The 26,269-nt window shown below is 40.8% G+C and overlaps 1 protein-coding gene across 2 annotated transcripts in view; it reads right to left on the bottom strand.

The window, feature by feature from the left end:
• Positions 1–643: 643 nt before the first annotated feature.
• The window catches only part of CLVS2 (clavesin 2), a 37,015-nt gene continuing 11,389 nt past the window's right edge, over positions 644–26,269 (bottom strand). For both annotated transcript variants that reach the window (XM_053381817.1, XM_053381816.1), the window contains exons 3-5: positions 7,887–7,997; positions 5,464–5,684; positions 644–1,341 (exon numbers count right to left, since the gene is read on the bottom strand). In XM_053381817.1, the coding sequence (XP_053237792.1) occupies positions 1,254–1,341; positions 5,464–5,684; positions 7,887–7,997 (420 nt within the window). In that variant the 3' untranslated portion in view covers positions 644–1,253. The remainder of the gene's footprint in view (positions 1,342–5,463; positions 5,685–7,886; positions 7,998–26,269) is intronic.

The raw sequence follows: 26,269 nt of genomic DNA, 5'->3' as shown, positions 1-26,269 counted from the left end.
GACTGTGTTCAGTCCACTTTAGGGACTGTTTGGTCTTTTGAGGTAAAAATGTATTTTCTGTCTAATATGGCACATGTTTCATCTACACAATTACATCACAAAACAAAAGATGGCCTTAGCATGGTATTGTACTACACCGTACTTATAACAATTAAATCTTGCTCCAAGTAGGATGCAGTACTTAATCTTTTACTATGTTAACGATGACATTGTCTTAATATACAATCTATAATAAACTCTAAGCACACCAAATAGGTATGATTTGTTTTTATAAATCCTTGATTACATATACTTATCTACCAATGACACTTTATATGTAGAGAGTGGTAAAAATATATAGATATGTATTCAGACTTCAGTTTTGTAAGGTTTAGAAATGCATCAATCTGTTGCTGCTGAGTATTATGGGTGGAATGCTGAGCATTACTACAAATGATCCAGTCAAGGAGGCAAGTTCTCAAATGGGGACCAGATAAGAGGCAGACCCACCTTATGCCCAGGACCCAAATGGGTCTCAAAACCCCAAACTTAGTATTAAAAGATTAAAAACCAGTTGTCTTATATGCCAAAGAAAGGTGCTTGGCTCCCTGTGTCTATGCCTTCTTTCTTTCTTTCTTTCTTTCTTTCTTTCTTTCTTTCTTTCTTTCTTTCTTTCTCTTTCTAGTCTCCATCATGAATCTCAGCAATGTCTGTGAAATACAATCTGATTGACAGGTAACATCACACCAGTTACAACGATGTCTACAGGACCCTATATCTTCTCGTTTAAAGAAAAAATGTTTGAACAGAATAAAGCAGTCCATATGAAAGGTGTAATATGGCTTTGTATAAAAAGGATGAATGTTACTTAGGTCTGATTTCTTTCTTTTTTCTCAGAGTGCTTTTCGTTCTTTTACAGTGCATTCAACTGGCATATTTTAATAGCCACTCTTTTTTTCCCTTTCCTGTACTACATCCCTACCATTACTTACAAATGCAGAGAGAAGGAATAGACTCTATTTACAAACAGGTTGGCACTTAACAGAATATATTATTGATATTTGCTCCTTTTCATCTTCTTCCTTTCCACCCTGTTTTCCAGCCCAGGGCAGGCATGTTCCAGGCTGACTGGCAAAACCTGCTGCCTCATTATGTTATGCTACATTAACATGAAAAATAGGATTCCGGCTGGTACACATTCTCCTCCCAATGGTTTGCTTGTTGCCGAAAGGCAATACCTTCCACCCCAATTCATGTTCGATGCTCAGACATTGTTAGTCAAGAGAAAGCAAGGGCTGCATATTTTCTTCTTCGTTTTTATCCATGCGCTTTAACACTCCAGGGTCCACAACTGACTGAGACCTGTGGAAAAAAGTATTTTTTTTATTAAAGAAAAGCCTGATATTAAGACAAATGAAAGTAGACTTCACTTATTTATTTATTTTTTAAAAGCTAGCCAGTATCTAGAAAATCACTTGGGAAATATGGTGTGATACCTACAACCAGTGTATATTTAATATTTAAAGATGTACACCTCTCCTACACACACTATATCAGGGGTGGGGAACTTATGACCCTCCAAATGTTGTTGGAAATCGATGCTTATCAGACGCTGCCAGCATGGCCAATAATAATAAAATTGTCATTATTAAGTCACAGATGATGGCAGCTATAGTCCAACAACACCTAAAGGGCTACAGCTTCTCCATACGTCCTCTAAAGAAAGCTGGTAAACTTTTCTCAGGACAGATTCAAAATGTATTTTTTTGAGGTTTGTCACCCCAGAATGCTACCCTGAGATACAAATTCTTTCTATGCTAACAGATAAATCACTTTCAATCATTATTTTACACTAACAAAGAATACATTTTTTTGGTCATCCATGTGCCATTCTCTTGATGAAACTGATCCACTCACCAAAGAGAACAACACTGAATTCTTTATATCAGGGATCACCAAGGTGGTGCCCTCCAGATGTTGTGGACTACAATTCCCATCAGCCCCAGTTAGGATGGCCAATGGGCGAAGATGCAGGGGCTTGGAGTCCAGCAACATTTGGAGAGCACTCTATTGGGTACTCTCAAGTTTACATGATCACTTACTCCATGATAAAAACATATAGAAGTTAAGGGCTTCTTATCTTGCACAAATCAGTGAACCTCTTATAATTCACTTCAACATCCAATTTACTCATTTTAGATACAGAAATAAGTCAGGTGTTGAAATAGTGTGAGAAACATTAGTTATACAAATGGAATTGAATTCATTGGTGGGTGCAAGCAGAAGGCATCTTGAGCAACCAACCTTTCTCTTCCTCTGCAGCCCCCTGTACCCACAAAGCCCCTTCAGCAGGTCAGTGGGCTCCTGTATGGTCTGGGGCTGCACCAGGAGGGGAAATCACCCAAAACTGGGCAAAAGTATCATGTTCCAGGTGGGGCAAAAGCATCTCTACCAAACAGGCAGCAGTCTGCCCTCCAGCAGAGAAGAACCAGGGTTCCAAGTAAGTAATTCTGAGCACATTTGAGCTAAAGTCCCTTCCAGTCTTTTGTGTTTCAAAAGGCCTTATTCCTGAACACAGTGCACAGATGTCTATAGGTGCATGTGTCCTGAGTGAGTGCAGAGACATCAACTTAATTCACAGGATGGCAGCTACCTAGTAGAAGTGAAACTGCTATGGATCAAAGAGGACAAACCACCCTGAGATCTTGTGATGAAGGACGGTATATAAATCCAAGAAATAATAAAAATAAAATTCTGACTGTAGAAATATCAGATTAAAAAAACCACACATATCTGAATTCAATGAATCTTACGAAAAAATAGTTTTACTAGCTATTACTGAAGTCAAGCAAGGATTTCCATGCATTTGTGCTAGCAGTAAGGTAAAAACGTCCTGTTACTGAGGAAAGGGGATTAGATTTCATACAAAGTCTTGCCAGCTGCAAGCTGCTGGCAGTGGAATATTTCCAACACACCATCTGGCTAATAATGCTCTGAAACTGGCATCACATGCTACCTAGAGGCCCTACTTGGCCTTTTCAAGAGGAGCATTAGCAGGCACCCAAAACAGTATTTACCCCAAAGCCATGGAGCAGAATGATTCTTGGCTGAAGCAATACATGCGCCAGCTTCTTGAGATTAACTTGACCACTAGCCGAGGTGCAACAGAAAAGCTTAATCTACTTGACTAATGAAACAAATTGTTTGTAGATCTCTGGTGGGTGGCTTGGAAATGCCCAAGGAGAATATTAAAACATGAGTGGGTGGATGAGCTCAGGCTGTGGCTTAGGAAGAAAGGATTCAAACAGATACTTTGGGATAGTGACACATGGCACCCCCTGCACTTGAACTTAAATGGACTGGCAACCAGCCTGCACTAATATTTCTGACAACGCAAAGGGAAATATGTTACCCTATTATCACTGAGCAAGGACCGTTTCCTTCAGCAAAGCTGGTCAACTAACAGAGAACAAAGCTTCAGAGTTCATGCAGCTACATTCCATTAAATTTTTTTTCATCAGAAAGAAACTGCAGTCACTGGAAATGCAATGCTGTTTTTTCTCTAAAGTCCTCCCTTCAAATGTAATTTAATATTTGTTACTGATGTTGTTGAATTGGATGGCTTCAGATCTCAGCATAATAATGTAGTCACATATGTGGTTCCTAACAATACTGTCTAACCTGTTACTGAGAGGTTATTTCTCTGGTTCCTGAATTTCTGAGCTCTGTAGCACACAGCGTGGCTTGCACAGGTGTGGCAAATGAGCAATGTCTGACAAGTTGGGCATATCTCCTTGGGCTTGCTTTGCTGGATTCGTGTTTCAATTCCATAGCTTTTGTTCTTCCAGCATAATGCCTGAAGGGGGAATTCACTTGGTTCCCCCATGATAATATCTGATATCTGTGTCCCAATGGGTTGTCCTCCACATCTGGAATCACACAACACTCCACAGGGCTGATATGAAAGTGCCATGACTTGCAATAACTTCACACCATCCCGCCTGCTCCCTTAGATCAGAAGGAGAGGCCATCCTCTGTGTCCTGCTAAGTGTGGAAGCACAGCTGCGTGGGACAAAAGAGAGGAATTCCATAGGGGTGAGCAGCTGGAGCATGAAACGTGGATGGAGAGAATTCTGACTGGCTGTCAGACTACCAGGTAGTACGAGCAAGGGGGGGAGGGAACTAATTCCACCCACCCACCCAGTTCACTGGCAGCTCTAGCAGCCTGGACACTGATGAGCTGTAGCTACTGGGAAGAGAGATGAGGTGTGTCCGCTGCCAATTACTGGACAGCCCACCTATAGATCTGTAATAGGATATCACTGCTTTTGTCTGTTGCTGGGATTGAGATGGCTTGTGAGGAGGCTTATCCCAATCTCTTGCTGAGAGCTTGACTTCAGGGAACAGTAGAGGGGCTGCTGCCCACAAACACACCCCTTTGTGATCAGTGTGTAGGAGACAAGGCGTTTGCTGCAGTATGGTTCTGTTTGTAGGTATTTCTATTGAATCAATGTCCTCTTGTTTGCTGGGATTTGTATTTCAATCAGTAGAGTAAATGATTATTCAGGCAGTATGTGCAGAGGGGTGAGGGTGAATGTTTAGCCTGTGTTTTAGCTGCTGTTTTATAATTGTTTTCTAATTACCTATGATCATGTGATTGTTGATTTGTTAATGGTATTATATGCCTTGGTGGGGTCAGCTCTAAATTGCCCAGACATTGTAATTGTAGCCTACAGCTGTGGCTGTTCTTTATTGTTGGTAAGCCACGTTGGGACTCCTTTGAATGGAAGGTGGCGTAGAAATACATAGTCAATCAAATCAATGAAGTGCATTTGGTCCCTCTCCATCACTACTTTCTGTTCTGGCAGGCTTTTATTATATGAGACAGACAATATTTTTACGATCTTTTTAAACTGCTGACCCTCTCTCTTTGTATTTTACATCATTAATGAAAATGTAATGTTCTATGTTGCAAGCTGCCTTGAGCGGAGTTTTCTTTTTCCACTTCAAAATGCATTAATACAAAACAATGAATGTTACTGCATCAATATGCATTACAGTTTAATGGAATGGCTAAATTACATAGGGGAAGCACCACAGCTCATGCTTTGCATCCAAAAATCTCAGATAAAATTCCTGATATATCCAAGTAGATAAAGAATACTGCTTGAAAACCTGCTGCCAGACAGTGTCAACAGTGATGAGCTAAATGGACCAACACTATGACTGAGTCATGGCAGCTTCCTATGTTCCTAGGAAATAATATGCTACTGTCCTGGCCCTCAGCAGAAGTCATTTAGTCTAGAAAATCAACTACATGAGAGATAGCTATTGACATGCCCTTTAGAACTTTGTGGACTCCGACTCCCATCAGCCCCATCCAAGCATCGTCAATGGTCAGGAATTGTAGTCCATCCAAAAATCTGGAGGGTATCATTTTGTCTACAGCCTTCTTTTCTGCTTCAACAGGCCTGACTAACTTACCGCTTCATGGATTTGGGAGACAGGTCCTTTTCGACTTCTTTTGCAGAAGTGTTGTATGAGTCCACACTGTATTCGCTGTCGTCGTCGTATTCGTGATCAAGCAGCGTTCTTGCCCACGTGCCCATATCGTAAGGTGGCAGCATTCCACCAAATTCAGAAGGCAGAATCTCAGGGTGGATTAGCTGGTGCAGGCTGTTGAGGTTATTTCCATGGAGAAATATCTGTTAAAAGGATGAATCAAAGACATTACAAGCCAGCACCTTCAGCGGATATCAGTCCTTCCTGACACAAGGCAAATCCATGCAGGGTTTTCAAAAAGCAGCTATGTTGGGGATGTCTGATGTTCAACAAGGAAAAGTAAAAAAAAATATCCCACTAGTGCATGTATCTCATTCTATGGATCCTAGATAATAAATGTATGTGTGTAATGTGTATGTATATGTTCTGCTAAACTCTAAGGAATGTTGCATTTTAGGACTACTTAAAGGTTTCTAATTTATTAGAAATCATGCGTACTGGATTGTACCCAGTGCGATTAGAAGTTCACATACCTCTTCCCCAATGTAGCCTCTTGTGCCCACTGAAAAGCTTCTCCAAGGGCAGGCATTCTCAAGTATGGCCTGAGGTGTGGGGCAGGAGGGTACAAAAGGGAAGGAGGATTGCCAAAATTAGGTTGAAGTAGCCAGTGCAAGCAAATGGTTGCAAAGATACTTCTTGGTACAAGTGGACTTCCATTCACACAGCACTGGATACAAACCCGCTGGGCAGAATTTTAAAATTCGGACCACTTCCAGTGCATCTCATGCCGGAATAAGTTTCATGCAGCTGACACTTTGTGGCAGAAGCTGAAGGGAGAATGCAAATATATCCATCAAGATGGCTTTTCAGTGTGTGTGTGTGTTTATATTAAAAGAATAGGCAATCATAGGTTCATAAGTGCCCCCAAATATCCCCAAGCATATTTTCCAGACTAAAAAATAAAAAAATCTGACATATGACCGAAAAACACTACAGTGTTTTTGGAGAGAAAAACCCAGAATGAGTTGGATAACACAGCATCTCTGCTTCTCAGAAATCTAAGATAAACCACAGCACCCCGCCAGGGTCTTTTTAAATATCCTACTGAGTGGGATCTGTGATGTGTGTCATGGAATTTATTTCTTCTTCCTTCATCAAATTCCACTTGCTCTGACTACAGCAGGACATCGCATTTTGCTTCTAGATAGTTAGTAGCTGCCATCTAGCTAGCCTTTGCATGTACCCTCAAGGGCTCCAGCATGTACAGTGGAACTTTCTTTTCTTTCCCTTCAAAGAATAGTGCTACTTAGCATGTCATTTCAAGCTGCTTTTGAATTTCCTATGGATTTCAAAGGCAGCGTATGAATGTGGTGCAAGAGTTGTTCTTGGGGAAAGGATAAAAAAAGCCCTAACACATACAGTATGAGTGGGTTTTCCTGCTGGTGTACTTTCCTGGAGTTTGATTAGTGTCCACATCAAACAAATTGGTACACTGGACTGATGAAAATGGGCAATGAAAACACAGAGTGCTGCAGTAATCAATGCCCCAGAGTCCAACCACCATTTCTCTTTTAAGCCAGCAGGTCAGATTTCCATTTATGACTCTTGTGAAAATGTACATCACCATATGTTAAAACACAGGTGTCGTATTTTTGTCTAATGTTAAGTTAACATGAGCCATTCATGACTTTATAACTTTGACTAATCAACATAGTATTCTGTACCAGCTGATACTTCTGAATATCATCTGCAGAGATGATATTCAGAAGTATCAGCTGGTACAAAATACTATAGTCCAGTTATAGGATGGAATTAACCTGCACCCAACATAACCAAGATTTGTGAAAATGTACCTCCCCATAAATTAAAACACAGGCAATTTGATTATGTCCCATTTCATGACAGCTTCTTTATTAACTTACACATAGCATTTTTAAACTATGCTTACTGCATTAGGTTCATAACTTTTTAAAGCACTGTAAAACTTATAAAATCAGGGCTAGCTTTGATTGATCAAGGAACAGTGTTTGAAGGTGAATTTAGTTAGTCTCTGTTATCATCTGGATGCTAAAGTCTATTAGTATCAATGTTTTATCTCTTACATAAAATATATGTACAATTGTTCTTACTCTTTAAAAAATATGATTACTGTATTACGATTTTGCAAAGCTTCCTAATATCTTGGAAGTTAAAACTCTTAATAGAATAACAGAAGCCATTCCCCATTGGCACATTGCATGATGAAACAAACATAGTTTTAGAATGAGTGAATGTGTTTCATAAGGAATTTATTTCAATACTAGGGGCACTGCCTCTGCTGCTTGTGTTGCTTGCCAATCAAAGTGATCAATCTAGAAACAAAGAACAATTTTGCAAAACCATGCAAACAAACAAGAGAAAAATACCCTTTTCCTTGTCTTTTCCTTCAAAAATGGCCGTATAACTGTATAGAGGGCATGGATGTACCATGGTTGATTTACAAAATGAATTCCTCCAAAGCGAGCTGGAAAACTGTCCTAGGATATAATACATATAAAAGATGGTTAGTGGCCTTGTTTTATTCATCACAGTTGCAATTTGCTTCCTTCTCATCGCAAAGTGTACCCTCACACAACCTTGCACAGTAGGTTTGGCTGAGATTTCGGCTAGTGCAATCATGCTTGAATGCGAATCTGAATCCAGACCTTCTCACTCCAAATCCAATATTCTATTGGCAATTATCACACCTAAGTCATTTCATGCATGGCATTTGAATTCTCTATCCTAAAATGTAGCCACGTTGTTTTAAACATAAAAGTCAAAGAACAAAAGTAAGGTAATATTTAAACAATGGAATTCCAATTTTTCATTTCAGGATAGCAATAACCAAGATGCCCAATTTCCTGTCAGTAGCTCTCTCTCAATCTTTCAGATAAAGAGATAGCAATTTTGCCTGCTAGGTAGTAGTTCAAATATGTTCATTCTAGATACAAGATTTGCCATCTAAAGTTGTTTTCCCCATCCATGTACCCAAATTCACTTTCGTTTATCTTTTATGAATGAACACTATTCTTGTTTTATATATGTTGTTAGCTGCCTTGTGAGTCTTTGATTGGGGAGGGGGAACCTATAAATGTTTCAATAAATTAACACAGTAGTTTGTCCCATTCCTCAGTCTAACAATTATATATTTGCTTTCCTATGTTATAGATTATTAAAAGAGACGAGGGATTTACAGGTAAATACTTACTCAGTACTCACAATACATCATAAAGCTGAAACTACATTATGTATTCTTTAAATGTGACTGTAGAATATTTATGAACCTCTGTCTATGCTGCACACTCAGAGAGATTTTTCTATAAGAAATGTAGGGAGAAAGCTTCTCTACTGAACTGCTTTCTAAATTGGTTTTGGCTGTTTCTCTACAGGCGGCTATTAAAGAAACATGAAAGAATGGAAAATGTAACCGTGCAAACCAATTTTACAAGCAATACTTGACTCTGTTGCATTACTTGGCGGCTCACAGAATCTGTGTACAGAGGGGCAGGTTTCTAATGATTTTGTTAAAACCCTGGAATGTTGGGTTTTCATATTAAAATGCAAGTTCCAAGGCTTCATTGTTGCAAAAGAAAAAAGGAAGTCTTGAAAACGTAACCTAGGTGAACCTTCCTATCTATGTTCCAGTCCATCTATCCCTCTCACTTTTTTCCTCTCATGCCACGTATACACCTCTCCCTGTGCGCACAATTATCCATCCTCTCTGTAGAATCATAGCCTCTGTCTACAACATCTTTCCAAGTTATCACTTAAAGCACATCCTTCTCTCAACATATTGTAGTTTTTGTATTAATTTTAAGCAGCAAGAGAAATGCTGCAATTTCATAAGTTTCAGCAGAGCTTTGATTATCAAGAATATCCTTTCTGGCAGGTTCCAAGTAATAAATTCAGTTATTTAAAGTTTTACGCTTCAGTACAGGCACATACACCCCGACACATGTTTGACTTATGTGCAACAGCAAATACATGCAAAGCCAGGAAATAAGTAAATAAATAGGTTTAAACTGCAAAAAAGGCATGGAAAGGGCAAAAACAGCCTGAAAAGAGCAAGAAAACACCTAGCAATCCCAGGAACCTTTGCAACTGCAATCCCACTTTCGGGTGCTGGGTCTACCCCCTTTGTCGTTATTTTCACATCATCCTCCAGTGATGAGGAAGGCTAAGAGACATCATTGCCACCATTCATGCCAGTCTGGTAAGTGCTGCTGGTTTTTAAAGGGTTTTTCAATAGTTTTCGGGTGTTTACAGGCTTTTCAGATAGTGTTTGCACTATACACAATTCTGCATGGTACCTGGGAACGTAACCCCCACATAAGTGGGGAGACACGCCTATATACTGCCCCTCAACCCAATGTGCATTTCCATACATTACTGCTATGCTCAGTCCTGGGATATGCTCATAAACTTTATTTATTTATGTCACATTTTCCTAGCAAGATTGCAATCCTAAACTAATCAGCTAGGAGGAAGCTGCCTTAAGCTCAGTGGGTCTTACATCCAAGTAAAGATGTTTAGGCTACCACTATAACAACCACATCAGTGTGTGTGTAAAAAAAAGAAGTGTCTGATTTATTTTTGCAACAACACAGTGAGGTAGACCAGACTAAGATGTAGTGTTGTTCCTGGCAAAGGGGGATTATTTTAAAAGCAAGATTTGTTGACTGGTTAATAAAAAAAGAATACCTTGTGTACCTTAAGTAAAACACTGATAAAATCAACAGACTTCAAAAACAAGTAGACATAAAATTATCAAAATATAAATAAAATTAACAGACTTTTAAACAAATATACATAAAGATCTATCATACGCAAATACACTAAAAACATGAGTACATAGATATCAAATACAGTATACATGACTATCTATTATTTACAAATATACACTAAAAGATCTATTCCTTGCAGGTGCAGAACAAACATTGTATTGTGTGTGTAAAAGATTGGAACCTTATTTACCATATCTGCAGGCAATATTCTAGTTGTACTTCACTAGCTCTTAGGGAAATTATACAAGTCATTGTGCAAAGGAACAATGGATTTTTAAATGTCAATTTAATGTAATTGCTGAATATCCATGTACAACTGTATAGTTGCAAGAGCTGATTAGGGAACAACACAAATAGCACCTGGAATTTTTAATGCTACGATATATTTGTACTACAATCAGGTCAACTTTTTGGTTGCTGACCGACTGTCAAGATTTACGAAGAGGCTGGATCATATTAATTCAAACTTAACAGCCAAGTCTATTATGCAGTAGACATGTACCCTTTGTCACCTTCCTGCTTTCCAGTCAAGCCTGCACCATGATTATTCTCAAATGAACAATTCAAGCAAAGATGTTTTCCCAACTCTGAGGGCCTCTCTCAGAAATCATCCCACTGACTTTTTCCTAAACTTCCTGTTAAGAGATTCACTGTTTCCCTTTTTAGTTCAACATCTTCTGATGATGATTTCATGATTTCATAATATATTGCCCTTCCTCACATGGGAGCCCTCATATATAAACCGTTCACCCACTTTCTAAATGTGAGGCAGACACACTTAAAACTTCAGCAGAAGTTTAAAATGTGACTTTTATTATCTTCTTGAATCATCCACCTCTTTCTCTCTCCCCCTCCCTACAGAACACCTGAGTTGCAGAATGCATGGTCAGCAAAACAGGAAAAGCTACCTGGTGAGAGTATAAAACAGCAGAATCAGCCGTTTGATGCAGTAAGGGTCATCAGTCTACAAGTGCTAATCTTCACATGTGGTTTTTCTTTTCCTTTCTCCTGAAAGCAATGTGGTACTTTGGATAAAACCCGGAGTACCTGTGTCTTTTGTTCCTATGGCAGCTTAATGGCTAGTTTATTGGATTTTCTGTTTTCTATCGATACTAAAAGCTGTGGATACAAAATCTTCAACCACACTGCTGATGATGACGGTGTAGACTCCAGCAGTGTTCCCAATTTGTTTTCAACTCAGAGAAGGCTTGAGGAATCCACAATGATGACTCATGAAACTGACCAACAGATCATTTCTCTGGAGTTATGTTCCTGTGTGCATTGCAGTTCCAAATCAGAAACTCTCATTCAGCTTCGTGAACTTTTAAATATGGGTCCACTAAATCCCCAAGCTAAAATGCCATATAGTTCGTCACTGCATATTCCCAGGATGAGAGCACACTTCTCCCCCTGTTATTTTACAATATAAAGTTGATCTGTGGTTGACATGACCCTAGAATGACATAACATGCAGCTGATGCCTTCAGATTGGGGGGGGGGGGACACATATCAATGAAAGAAATGGAAAAAACCAGAATCTAGGAGTTTAGTTGGAGCTGTCAGATCTGTTCCTGTTCTACGATCCCCTCAGGTATACAGCTGTTGCTACACATTTCATTAGCTATGGGTCACACATTTCATTACTGATGAATGAGGTTTTATAAGATGGAAAGCTGATTCGTGTGTTTCGTGTGTTTTGCAGATAGATCTGCAAGGAAAAAAACCGCTAATTTTTTAAACCTCACTTTTGTTCAAAATGAAGTCCTCTGAATAAACTGACTAGATTTATCCATACCTCCTGAAGTTTCTGTGGGTATGTCTTTTCATGTGTCTCCTTTTATAAGAAAAAGCTCCTCAGCTCAAGGTTCACCAACCTGATGCCCTCTACATGGTTGGCAAAGGCTAGCAAGGGTTGGCAAAGGCTGGTAGCCTGAGGACCCAACCAAAGGAATGCCCCCCAAGCCCTGATAATTGAAGGGCTAAGCTTTCTGGGAACCATTTTAAAGTAAATACAACAGATGACCAAAAAAAAGGTTCTGCTTAGAGGCAAGAGCAACATGAAGGAAGTAGCAAGAAACCACATAAGAGCTGGTTACCCTTGGGAAAGCCCTTCAGAGCGAGCTAAGAGAACCCCTACAGAAGGAATCTACCAAAATCATTGTTCACTGCGATACTCGCCAAGGAGGCAATTATGAATGGGCATAAAGGCCAGGATGACACTTGGCAGGAAGTAAAAGCAGCAAGAAAGGAACCTCACTTGTTTACAGAGAGATAAATAGGAAGCACAAGTCTCTGCAGATTTTGCTCTCAGCAGTGAAAGCAGTATTGCTTGTGCAAGGAGGGGAACACCCAATAGACTCCAGGACAGAGTATGTAAGATAATATTGCAGGGGTTTGTGGGGTAGGGGTAGTACCTCTGGTGGGGTACATGCCATGCTCCTTCTGGGATAGTTTGTCAGCCTTGGTCTCCACTCAGCTCTCATCTGTGTCCCCTAGAAGCTGTCAGCATGCAACAATGGCTACACCCTGGCTTTGACTGGCCAGCTAAACCAGGGTAGCTGATGGGTCTCAAACCGTAGATAAGTTAGGAACTTCCCCTGCATGCAAAGACAGGCTCCAATAGATTGAGCGGACAACACCAATAGCTGCAAGGACTGAAAGTCCCCACCTTCCCACTGGTCTCTAAGACCCCTCCCCCAGGTGCTTCCCCAACAACCTGAGGCTCTTTTGTCTTGTCTCTCTTGCTCCAAGCTCTTTATTCCTCTCTGTGTTCTGGAACACTAGAAGGGAAGGGAGATGGTCACAGCAGGAGACAAATACTCCCTAGCTTCTTCAGTCCTGCCCCCACTCTTCTCCAGCCTCCACTTCTGCCTCTGATTCTGGACTGCACTCTGTTTCCGCCTTTTCCTGCTCACTAAACCCTGTTACCTCCAGGTTTCTCACACCTCCTCCTCCCAGTCTGCCCCCTCTTCTCTCTCTGACCATTCTTGTCCCACCACCAATCTCCTGGCTCTGAGCCGTCTTCCCCTGGGGGTTCCCTTGGGGGTTCCCAAGCTGGTACCTCCCACCACTTCTTTGCATCCAGCCTGCCCATGACATCAAGCAAGTAGGCTCAGGGGCAGGGAGGACTGGGGAGTCTATTATTGGGGGTGGGGAGCCATCAGAGTCCAGGACAAAGAGCAGAGTTAGCAGAGAAGCAACTTCTGTATTAGGAGAGCAAGCCAACCAGACCATCACAGAAAGCATGATGTCGGTTGGAAGAAGTGCTCAGATAAATGAGGCGTTGGAGATGACAGCTGAAGCTCTTCAGGATCTGCAAGGGCAATGATCTCTGACTGACCTGCTAGAAGACAAAAGCTAGGGACATTCCATCCATTTCAAGATGGAAGAACATTTGTGATTTCTTTATGAAGTTCCTTATTGTTTTCTAAGAGTTTTTTTCTTGGTTCTGAAGTAAGAGAAGTTAATACCCCAAAGTGGTCAGACGATGCAAGAAATGGTAAGAGGTGGCAGAAGTCATGGAAATGCTGTGAATTTGGTGAGATAAGGGAAGACCCATTGAAGTCAGTGGGCATGATTAATGTAAGTGCATTCATTTCAGTGGGTCTATGTGAGTATGACTTAGTTGGATACAACCCAGATAATGAATTACAGCAAAGCTGCAGATGCTGAGGAGAAGAACAGAGCAAATACTTCAGGCCACAAAATAAATTGGAAGCATCAGATAAGAATCTAGGAGCAGCAGTTTAAAGCAGTATCATTAATGGGAAAAGCAAACAAAAAATGCAACATCTAGTCCTAATCTCTACACCACCCTACATAAAAATTGTGACATGATCACCAGGCAGTTAAAGGGGTGGCTCTGGATAGGAGATGCACATCATTTCAGTGGAGCACAGATGTACATCCGAATGTGAATGGAGCTGGTATGTATTTTGATAAACACGCGGGGTGAGGCACAGTATATAAATAGATATATGGTGCCTCCTTCCAGTTGCTACTGCACACCCGACACACCCTGTGTGCCTGCCCATGCTAGGCATCACCCTCTGTTCTTACAGTGGTTTTCAGGGTTCTTGCTTTTTGAAAAATTCATTCTGCTTTTATGAAACTATAAGCTGCTTTGAATGTCATGTCTGACAGGAAGATGGCACAGAATGCCTTAAAATAAATAACATTACCGGAGCTAGATCAATGCCCAAGTGTGCAACAAAAAGATTTGCACCAGAGTGCTCCTTAAAGGGATCTGCGAGCTCAAGCTCCTCTTAAATAAATGGCATCTGCGGCATCAGCATTCCCAGAGGATGAGGCTTTAATCCCAGAATGAGAATTGCCATCTTTTCACTGAACAGTCAAGAGCCGCCCTTGGAGAAAAGAGGCATATTCTCACCAGCTGCAGGCAGCCTCCGTCAGTGAGGCCATATGACAAGCAGAGGCACAATCAAAACTGCTCTTGCTTGATGCAATTTGACTCTGCTTATGCCGATCTGCCATTGACAGAGGATGCAGGTGCTGAGACAGCCTAGAGATCGTGTCACAAAAAAAAGTCATTTTCACACCTCCGTACAGATACACAGACAAAAGGAGCCAGCAATCAAACACTTGAGTGAGTCAATAACAGGTGCAAGGTCACATGGTTGGCGGCAGCAGGGTGTATTCAGAGCAAATGCCAGACAAAGTGCTGAATCTAAGGCAATGTTGGCTGAAACTGTCTTCTTATATAAAGCGGGATTTAAAGCAGTGATTTTTGATTTTTGATTTTTGGCCCCAAACTATCAAGACTTGAGTAAATTGACATGTTTTATTTGGTGTTTATTAGTCATTTGATATAAATTTAAGGTGACAGAATAAGGACTGTATAAAGTTAATATTTCCCTTCTGCTCCGAAGGCACAGAAAATCCATTTATGGTTGCAATTCTGCACACCCTACTTAGTAAAGAATTGATGCTGGTAGTATCTACTAGCAATTGTACAGGGTACTGATCCATCCACTCCCAATTCACTTGAGCCATCCCTTTCAAATACCCAAGGAGAAACAGAAGCTACCTACTGCTGGAGCTTCCTGAAATAATTTATTGTCAAACTAAAGCTCGCCAAATACATATCCTCTAGCTTGTAGGGGCATATCTAGAAGTAAAAGGTAAAGGTACCCTTGCCCGTACGGGCCAGTCGTGACCAACTCTGGGGTTGCATGCTCATCTCACTTAAGAGGCTGGGAGCCGGCACTGTCCGAAGACACATCCGGGTCACGTGGCCAGCGTGACGAAGCTGCTCTGGCGAGCCAGCACCAGCACAGCGCATGGAAATGCCGTTACTTTCCCGCTATAAAGTGGTACCTATTTATCTACTTGCACTTAGGGGTGCTTTCGAACTGCTAGGTGGGCAGGAGCTGGGACCGAACGACGGGAGCTCACCCCGCCGCTGGGATTCGAACCGCCGACCATACGATCGGCAAGTCCTAGGCACTGAGGTTTTACCCACAGCGCCACCCACGTCCCTATCTAGAAGTAGTTTCAGCAAAAATGCACTGTAAGCTGCAAATACAGTATTATCTTTTTAATGTTGGCAGTTCAAAACAACGCAATGTTCTGATTTAATAGAATTAAAAAATAATGTCCCTTGTCTAGGCTTCTTCTAAGAAGCAACAGTGCAACACTTTTCTACTTCCATGACGCATCTAAAACTGAAGTACTAACAACATATGTAGAATGAGATCATACAGCATTCTATGGCACCTTGTTAAAACCAGTAACAAAATTCTAAAAGGCTCTCAATAGTTTTGGATTGAACATTTTGGAAAAGTAACCCTCAAAAAGTATCTTTAAAATTCAGCTTAGATTCCAACTTGAGCTATTTTCTTTGGTCTAAAATTCCTCCCTTAGCTTCACATAAACAAAGTAATCTTTCTTTGCATCCTGAAGTTGTAAGAAAACTTGCTGTGCACTTTTTTTCCTTTCTTTTTTTAAGGCAACTAGGAATGGTTGCATTTGCTTAATGGAATGAACAATGGGTCAAGAACTGTAAATTCAGCAGTGACTTATCACAATTAATAAATTGAAGTGAAATGCTGGCTATGCCCCAGAAATGCGTACTTCTTTTAAAACCTTCAGAAAGGTCAAGTTGATTGAAATCTACCATATTCCATGGCCTGTGCACAAAAGATGTGATAAGCTAGCACTATTTCCAGCCACGTTTATTTTCACCTTTTCCCCTATATGTGACATGCTGTCACCTTGATCAACAAGGCTGAATTATAGAGAGCTGGTGAATGTACTGTCCTGGGGTGATTCATTCTCTTCCAGCTACATGAGTCTATAATCTTAATGATATTAGCATCCTTAGCCTAACCATTAGATGGACAAAAACTGAGAGGGAAATTCCATGAATCAATCTGGGCCCCACAAGGAGGAAGGAAGGAAGTTTACTCAGAATTTCTTGCCCTCATTCAAATTCCAGCAGAAATAGATATAAGGGCCTAGGTTTGGGGAAGATTTGTAGAAACTGCTTACTAGAATTCACAAGTATTCTGCTCATTTTCAGCAGTCACTTATTGACTCCAAGCCATGCTTGCTCTGTCCAGAGCCCTGGAGGTGCTGAAATGCACCAATCACATAACTAAGACAGACTGATATCTAAAGGCTGCTGGATGGTAACTGCATGCCCAGAAGACACAAATGGGCTATGTCCATTAGCCTAGTGATCCTGCAACAACTTTCCTGGCACACTGAACTCCCTGAAGCATTCAGAGTGGCCCATTCTAACTGCTGACAGCAATTTGAACAGCACAGATTTTGTCTGAAGATCGTATCTGCAGCTGCACGCCTGAATTTAAAATGCACAGAATGCTGTCCCAGCAGTATTACATTTATGAGTTTATGGGCTTTAAATCAGTAAACATTCAGAAAGTTGCACACTATTGATTAGACAGGTTTTAATGGTTGTTCTGGAGCTGTTATTGCCTGCTGTTTAAATACATAATTACAGAGATTAGTAGCTGTTCCAATCTACTGTCTAAATGCCCGATAAATAATAAATATTAACAAATGCACACCATATAGCTCTTCTCACATTCAAAAGAAATCACCCTCTATTGTGGAAATATATACTGAAACTTGTTTGGAAGGAAAGGTGGAAAACCACCAAGGGTTGTGTGTTTGCATCTATGCAATCAAACAGCATCACTTTATTCCAGCAGTAACTCCAACAATGTTATGTTTCACCTCATTACTGTCTATATTGCTAGCCAGCTCCCTACTGATTTGGCTGTGTGGAAAGTCCAGAGTAAGGTACTTTAATGCTGGACTAATTTACTGCTGTTGGAAAGTGCAAGTATGAATTCACCCTGAACTATTCCAGATGATGAACGTTCACTTAATTATGTTTAGTTTCTTCAAGCTCATTCACACAACATGAGCGTCATGCACTGTTCATTATCATAGGATTGCTTGGCTTTGGAAACATCATTCACAAATCAGACCATAACAGGAAAATCTAATCACATTAATATATTGCCCATTAGTGAGGGCAAGATTTTTAAGGGACAAATCTATCGCTTGGAGACACCCAAAAAGTAGTTGCGGAAAGCCCAGTGGTCAATCAATAAACAAATTTTTCAGGTTTTCTCAGTTGTTGTCATTTCAATTTGTTAAGTTTGATGAAAGTCACGAAGTAACTGACATGAAAGAACCTCAGGCTAATGCTACATGCCAGCTCACATAGATCTAATGGTGATCATCTTGAACCCTGTTCAGGGCTTGAATAGGTTGGTTGAATTGAATGAGCATGGTGGACGTGTGTAAGGGAGCAGCATCAAATCATGGCTTCCTGATGTGTGTTCTTTAATATTTAGAGATGCACACCTGCCCTCCACACTATGTATCTTGGACAAGGAACCTGTGACCTTCCAGGTGTTGACTCCAACTCCCGCCAGCCTCAAACAATGATCACAGGTGACTGCAGCAGTAGACCACCAATATCTGGAGCACCACAGCTTCCTCATCCCTGCTATATATGTTTCCTGCAGGAAACCCCCACTGCAGTATTAGTGTAGGCGGTGTAAACATGACTGCTAGATATTGTATGAACAAAGAAGCTCTGAGGGAATATTTGGAGACTGCCAAGCCTAAACATCGTCTTGGCAGCATATCTGAAAGCGATGACCCTATGGATTCTTAATGATTTTTGAAAATAAGTACCATCCACATTTGGATGTCTGTACTGGAACTAAAGAGGATTGAAATATCTTGCATTTAGACAAGTTTTAAATTTACACTAATCATGAAGTTTTTATACAGATATGGGTGGGGGTTGACCAAAAGCACCAATATCTAGGCTTAAAAGTGTTCATCCCCAAATGGACAAGGATGGTTTTCATAATGCATATAACATGCATATAAAAAGTGTCCTGTGGCAGAACAAAAAGTATAAATATAAACATAATTTATAATAATTATATTCAGTAATTTGTACACAAAGTTCTCTCTCTCATGTGTGTTTGTGTGTGTGTCCACACAGAATACCTCAACAGGTCTTTGAATGGGTTCTGCAACTCAGAAATAGAACTAAATACTGGATAGAACAAAGCTCCTTCAGCTTGTTTTTATTCACAGAAATAAATGTAGATATATAGCTCTTTGAAAACTGTCGTTTTTCAAAGCAGCAGTTGTTAAACGGAGGATGCTGACAGGTTAACATGCCCTTATATAAACTACATCATATATATGTCACACACAGAAAAACCCTCTTGTAGGAATCATAACATTTGAACGCAGAGTCTAAGAGCTGAAAGCTTAGACTGGGTCCACAAGATATTAATAAATAAATAATACGGTCATTAAATAATTCTTCTATTACACTTACATAAAGGTTTCCTTCAGTGCTACTCTCCTACACAAAGCAATAAAAATTATTGAGGCTTTTTGTCATCATAATGTGAGTGAAAGCCAAAGAAAATCCATCATTCCTATGGAGGAAAAAGAGGGATTTATTGTGCCCTTCATGGCCATGTTTCGAGGTGAATGGATATTGGAGGGAAACAATAAAATGCTGAGTTGTTGTCCAACCATCTATGTTTAACAGCAGCAACAAATAAATATATTCTCAGAAAAAGAAGCAGTGGGGTACAGGATTGTAGCCTAAGACTTTTACCTGGAAGCAAGCCCAACTGAATATAAAAGGCCTTACTTATGAGTAGGTATGCATAAGGTTGTACTCTAAAACAACAAGTACTTGAGAATTGTGTCCAGTGCTGAACATGCATAGTTCTCTTTGCACAACAGGACTCTCTCTTTCTCTCCTCTCTCTGTGTTCCCCCAAAACAGGTTCTGAAGGGTCTGCCTACGCTCTGGAGAAGATTTTGAGAGGAAAGGAAATGCAGAGGAGAGGGACGACAGGAAGTTCTGTTGTACAAGCCGAGGTCTGTTGAGCAAGTGCAACTGTAGCATTGGATACAACCCTTAGCTATTTTCTCAACAATGAAATCTTATTTCCAGGTGTCACCTAATCTATGCATATTTCCTGGATTCTGTTGCTACCACTACATTTCTGCTCAGCTTCTTAAGCACTGAAGTCACAGCTCTACAAAGTCATTTCCCTGCTACAGATTTATATAATTTCTGCTCCACCAAGTCCATCTGCAATCTATTCGACTGGCTAATTTGCAACCACGCCTACCGTGTAATTGTAGTAGGGTTGCCAACAGGCCAGAAAACAATTCAGTGTACCTGTCCTCCTCCTCCCCATTTCCTGAAAAGCAGAAGAGGAAAATAGCAATAAAACCCCAATAGTGCATTGTCTGATTGCTGCATAGTTTCTGACAGAAGGCCAAGCCCCCATCCATAAACCCTAACAGAACAAATTGAATGTTGCCGTCCTTCGTATTTTTCAAAGAAAATCAAACCAAACTTTGAAACCTATCACTCATTTTCTCCAGATTCCAGTTTTTCTTTTTAGAAATCAATATGCCTGAACGTTGCCTTTTAGGTCAAAGCTACAACAATTCTGACCTGTTTGCTTGCTTGCTTGATTTGGAGGAACTAAAAAAAATCAAATCATTTCCTTCCCTACCATTGGTTACAAACTTTACTGTCAATTGAGAGAGGTCTCTGTGTGGTGCCCCCAGAGCAGCAAATCCAATTGTGGAAAGTTCATTAGGTGACTCTTTTTCTTCAGATGGCTAAGAAAATCCAACCAAAATCTGCTCTAGAACCAACATGAAGCCTAATTTGATCAGTCATTTAGCAGTCAGGAAAGAGCAGGGGGTTGTTTGAATGGCAGATTACTTTTTTAAATTGTCTATTTTCAAGTTTTCTAATGTATCTTAAGAACCTACTGGCTGCCCTTTAGAAACATTATGAGTTAGAAAGAAAGAAAAGAAATGGAGCAATTTTCTTCACATAGTTCACAACTATTCGCCTCCCGCTTTAAGCATCTAAGATCTGTGTTTATTCTCCTGTACCACAATTTAATGCATGTTTGCATACTAACTGATCAAGGCTCACCATGGTAACTGTCAGCTTAAGTGAGGAACTGCTTGGCATCCAAGTATACAGAGAACTATGCTGATAACTGACAATATTTCCAGCATTACTCTGACATGATTTTCGTTGCAACTCAACATTACCTTAGACCAGAACTGCTAATTAGCCTGGCTTGAATAACAGCCGTTAATGTCATCAGCATGGTTTTTTATGCCATTACAGGAGAACAAGCAATAGTAATTAATTGCTCATTGACAAGAGTGACGATTGCTTCCCTTTCCATTCAATAGACTTGAAAAGAAATGGGAGTTCATGGATGGATGTGTTTGATGATAGGTTGTCACTGGACAAAGATGCAGGAACCCTTTTTCAAAATTATATACCTTATCATATCAAAACCCAGCAAGTAAAAGCAATGAAGGTTTACCTTAGACAAACATGAATACAAATTGAATAGCTGAGATTAAATACAGATTCTTTCCCATTGCCTATGCCAGCCTTTTACAAAATCATTTTGGGGAATAGATAGAACTTTATTTACACAAAAAAGGCTCAAAATGTAGAGAAAGCTACTGTAAGTGCAAACTCAGACAGCCCTTCCTTGTCCCTCTCAGGCATGAACAATACATTCTCCCATCTGTCAGCACACAAATGAAGAGCAGCAGTATTGTACCACTGTGCCTACTTTGGTTTTTGTTTTTTATCTGTTGCAGCAGATCCCAGAAATGACTTCACCAAATGACAACACTGGGAAGCTTAGCTTCTTATAAACAAACTTGCTCTATTTTTCTAATACATTTTCTGTGACTCAAATTTAAATTGCAGCTTTAGCATTTCTCTGGTTTCGCTTTAAGATACTTCCAAAGAGATGGAATGATAATAATTTTTAAAAGAACTTCTGGCATTTGCCTTCTGCCTTTGTGTAACATTAAATAAGCCCTTAAAGAGAGCAAGTTTCCCCCCCAACATGTGTTTCCAAACAAAGATGTAAAAAACAATGATTCTGTCTAAAGAGTCCACCCACGATCAATTTATAACACCTGGAACATTCCCTATTTCCCCTTCCCTCATTTGAAGTGATTTTTTTAAAAGTAGTCCTATCACGTGATTTATTTACACATCCACAGCGTGCAATTCTATGCATGTTTTCTCAGAAGAAAATCCCATTGTGTTCAGTTAGGGTTGCTCCCTTAGAAGGATGGCAGCCTAAACTGGATATCCTTTTCCCTCCCCCTCCTTGTACTTTGCCTCAAATAGTTAAATATCACCTTGACACAGACATTTTAATAATGTGGCACTCTGACTATCCTTTCTCATATATATATATATATATATATATATATATATATATATATATATCAATCACACAAACACCTTTTACTACACTGCTACCTTCACAGAAATCCATCCAGTGTGTTGATCTGCTAGCTCATCGCTAACCTTTGATGCTGCGACATAATGTGAGCAACTAGCCAGTAAGCTCAGCAAAACCAGGAGAAAGAGAGGGAGCACAGAACAGGCCTGGCTGCCCCCTTGTCCCAGCCATCCGTGAACCAAAGCGTCATGCTGAATGCCATTCTCTAAGGAGGCTTTCAAATATCAAACTTATCTGGACAACATAATGGTGGGAAAGCAGGGGTCAGGGGGAAGTATAAATGAATCTCGTCGAGATGCAAAGAGGTACCTGGGAATCAGTATGATGCTGGACAATTCTCAAATAACCCATCAGTCCCTGGGAATATAACTACTAAACACTGGCCCTGCGGGAGGTGCCAAGCACTCAGCACTGAGAGAGAGGAGAAGTGGGGATAGGTTATTATGCTTGTATGCAGGAAAGGGGAATATGGAAGCAGATCAGGGATGATGGGGAACATCAGGCCCAGGGGCCAAATGTGGCCCTCCAAGCCTCTCTGTCTGGCCCTTGGGATTCTCTCCAGGCCACACCCTTGTTCCCATGCCACACCCCTTACTGGCTATGCTTTTGTATCCTCTTTGAGTACCCCATTTTGTGCAGCTGGAATGCTTCTTGCTTGCCTGGTTGCAGGATAGGGAGGGGTGTGCAAGTGTGTGAAGAAACAAATATCACATTCCCACTTGTTGCTCTGCCCACTTTTGCCCCTGGCCCTGCCCACCACTGGCATGTGGCCCCCGGAAGGTTGCATGGAAGGGAATGTGGCCCTTGGGCTGAAAAAGGTTCCTGAGAACTGAAAGAAAATTCTAGTATTCCCAGTAGCTAGGGTGTTGGAAGTGTGGGGCAGGGATCATGGTGTAAGTCCCTGTTCTTCACTCAGTTATACTGACAACAGGAAGCGCCATGACACACAGAGCTTCTCCTATGTGTGTGAAATTATGGAAGTGTTAATTAACATCACAATATTTTCATGCAAGGAAGAGCTGTATGTTCTTAAAAGGATCCCTATTAAGTAATTTTTGCTTTAATTAATTAGCAGACTTCCTTGGAAATGCTCAGCGATGTGTGAAGGCCAATTACATGTAATAACATAAAAGGGGGAAAGGAAACAGGGACAGATTTTTAAACACTAGGCTTGTTAGCTGTTGGGTGCATTAATAATACAGTGGTACCTCGGGTTAAAAACTTAATTCGTTCCAGAGGTCCGTTCTTAACTCGAAACCATTCTTAACCTGTGGCGCACTTTCGCTAATGGGGCCTCCCGCTTGCCAGCATACTGCCGGCGCGCGATTTCTATTCTCATCCTAGGGCAAAGTTTGCAACCCGAGTTTGTAACCTGAAGCATTTGTAACCCGAAGCGTTTGTAACCTGAGGTACCACTGTACAGACAAGAAGACCTCCTTCACCAACCCCTGAAGGCAGGGGAGCTGGGCAAGAGGGGACTTGGGAGCCCAATCCTGCGTAACGACCACTGCAACAACATGGAACTGCTCAACATCAGATCTGTCTGGCTTCATTGTCCCCTGCTCAGGCAGCAGTAAGTGCTTAAGACTTTTACACTATTTGAAAACTATTTGCTACAAACAAACAAGCTCCAGTGTGATTTTTGTTTCAACAGTAGAGCCGCCACACTTTCAATCCAGGTTACCTACAAAGCTTCAATACAATTTGATACACTTTTCTTTCTTTTTTTGCCAAAGCACTGCTTCAGAGTCTTGTGGTAGGTTTTTACATGAAAATGCACTTTATTATAATCCCTATGATGCAGAAGGAGACACAATGAATGAGTTTTCCCATACTGACTCAACTCTACAAGCTCCACAGCACTGAGCATAGCGTAAGCCCAACGCTCGACCTCTTGCATCTATTCACGTTGACTTCTTGCCTTGCCCAGCACTGGTATAAGACAGCCTAGAAGAAAATGTGGCCCTCAGTCTTCACCTCTGACCAACATGCCTGTTGTTTTCGAGAGAACAGGGTTCAAATCCCCACATCACAACACTCAGAATCTGGCTTTCTATGCAGCTTGACTACCAAAATTGATCAGATTAATGACACTGCTTACCATTCTACACCAAGAGCAAGATTTTTCTGAGCTAAGCGATGAAAATGAAGAACTATGAAACAACAAGCTGTCCTTCAAAGAAGAGCACCAAACTCTACCATTTCACTTGTATTAAATTATTTTTCAACTCATGAACTGTTTCTGGAATTCAAATGTCATCCGTACAACATAATCAGGTAGAGTTGGACCAAATATTGCCTAATGACATCCAGAGGGAAATCATGCATGTGGGTCCAGAAAGTGAGACAAGACAAAAGGGCATCCTGGAGGACTCACATCCATGTATTTATCCCTTATCTCTCACACACAATCAAGGTGCTTCTGTACCTTGCAGGAAAAAAGGTCACCAAAGAATCACTCAGTATGCATTCCAACCATTTTTTGGAATAACAGTTCAATCCTCATGTGCACAATCAGAAGTCCTCAATGGACCTCACTTCCAGGTTAGTGGGGTTAGAACTGCAGCTTAAGGAGCTATTGTAGACTGCTCTCCACCCAACACCATCTGGTCACTGCTGATCAAGGACTGGCAATGTGGTGACCTCCAGATGGACTCCAACTCCCATCAGCCCCAGCCAATATGGACAACAATCAGAGATAATGGGAGCTGTAGTGCAACGTCTGGAGTACAAAATGTTAGCTATCTTTAAGCAGGCTGATTTGGTATACAGGTGTACTTAGTGTTAAACAGCCTGTGTTAGTCTATTGGAGTCTCCCATCCACCCATCTCTATGTCTTTTTTCTTTTTCTGTAAAAGCAATTAATTTACTAGAGTGCTAGTTTTTTTTTTCTTCCTCAGCTGCCATGTGATCTCGGCAAAGTCTTGTAAGCCAAAGCAAATACAATTCCACTGATTAAATAGCGTAGCTGTTTATCAAGACAGCAAGTACGCCGTGTGTACTTATTGGTTACGCTCCTTTTTCAGTATCTCCCATCTGTACTTTTCTAAGCTGCTCTGCAACTCAGATAGACCAGTTTCTGATGTGCACATCATATGGCAAGAAAAGGAAAGGAACCAGTTTATAAATGTTCTTTTTTTCTGACTGTCACCTGAAGGTTTTCATTCAGATTCAGCAAGTGGCCTCCCAACACAACACTTTAGCCCATTCAGGGCAGTCATCATGAGTCCTGAATGGCTCCTTAAAATGTTTTGGTGGGTGCTGCTGAATTAATGTTGCAGTGTACAAGAATGCTTTAACATTGATAAATAGGAACATAAACAAACAGATGATTTGTAGAACAACTGACAGCCCCCAAGCCAAATTCCAATGTATCTCAAGGAAGTATAATACCCCCAAACAAATCCACATGTGAGGTGTCAGGAGAAGGGCACTGAAGGCTGCAACCCTATAGCCACTTATCTGGGAACAAGCCACAGTAAACACAATGGAACTAACTTCTTCTGAGAAGACATGTAATGGATTGCTCTATAATTAAGTCTACCTCTTTAGATTAGTTTTTGTTTGAAAAACCTGTGGGATGTCTTTATCTACTCCAAGGGTGGGCATTTTCAAGGGAAGAGTAACCACAGCTCATGTGGAATGGAAGAGGAAAACAACATACATAAGAGGCAGATTTAAGTTCCAACTGAACATTTCCATTGTTTCCATGCTGCTCCTTTTGTTCTTCTGGTTGTTTCCTGAGCACTATTTCCTTTCTGATTTTCCCACAATGTCATTTAAACTTATGGGCTCGGGTGATTTTGTTTCAATATGCCTGTGGCATCATCATGTCAGAATACTATGGTGACGTCACATGGCTTACCACCACCAATCAGATTAAACAACCGGGTGGGCAAACAGGGCAAAATACAGTAGCCCCCTTCAGGCATTCTAGCTCACTCTTGCAGTGACACAGGAGCAGGAACAGGCCAAGTAGTATCCACCTCCTAATATCATGTGTTCTGGGAAGGCCCTCTCCCAGCATCTGTGCAAACAGTGAGAACATCTGTAGATGTTTGTACATCCAGCTGTATGTATGGGGGAGCACCTTCCCAGTAGACATCTACTCTCTATGTGTGGATGCCAG

This window comes from Podarcis raffonei, chromosome 3, assembly GCF_027172205.1.
Source record: "Podarcis raffonei isolate rPodRaf1 chromosome 3, rPodRaf1.pri, whole genome shotgun sequence".
NCBI classification, from domain to species: Eukaryota; Metazoa; Chordata; class Lepidosauria; order Squamata; family Lacertidae; genus Podarcis; species Podarcis raffonei.
The sequence above is the reverse complement of the archived record's forward strand: the minus strand, read 5'-3'. Positions and strand labels throughout refer to the sequence as shown.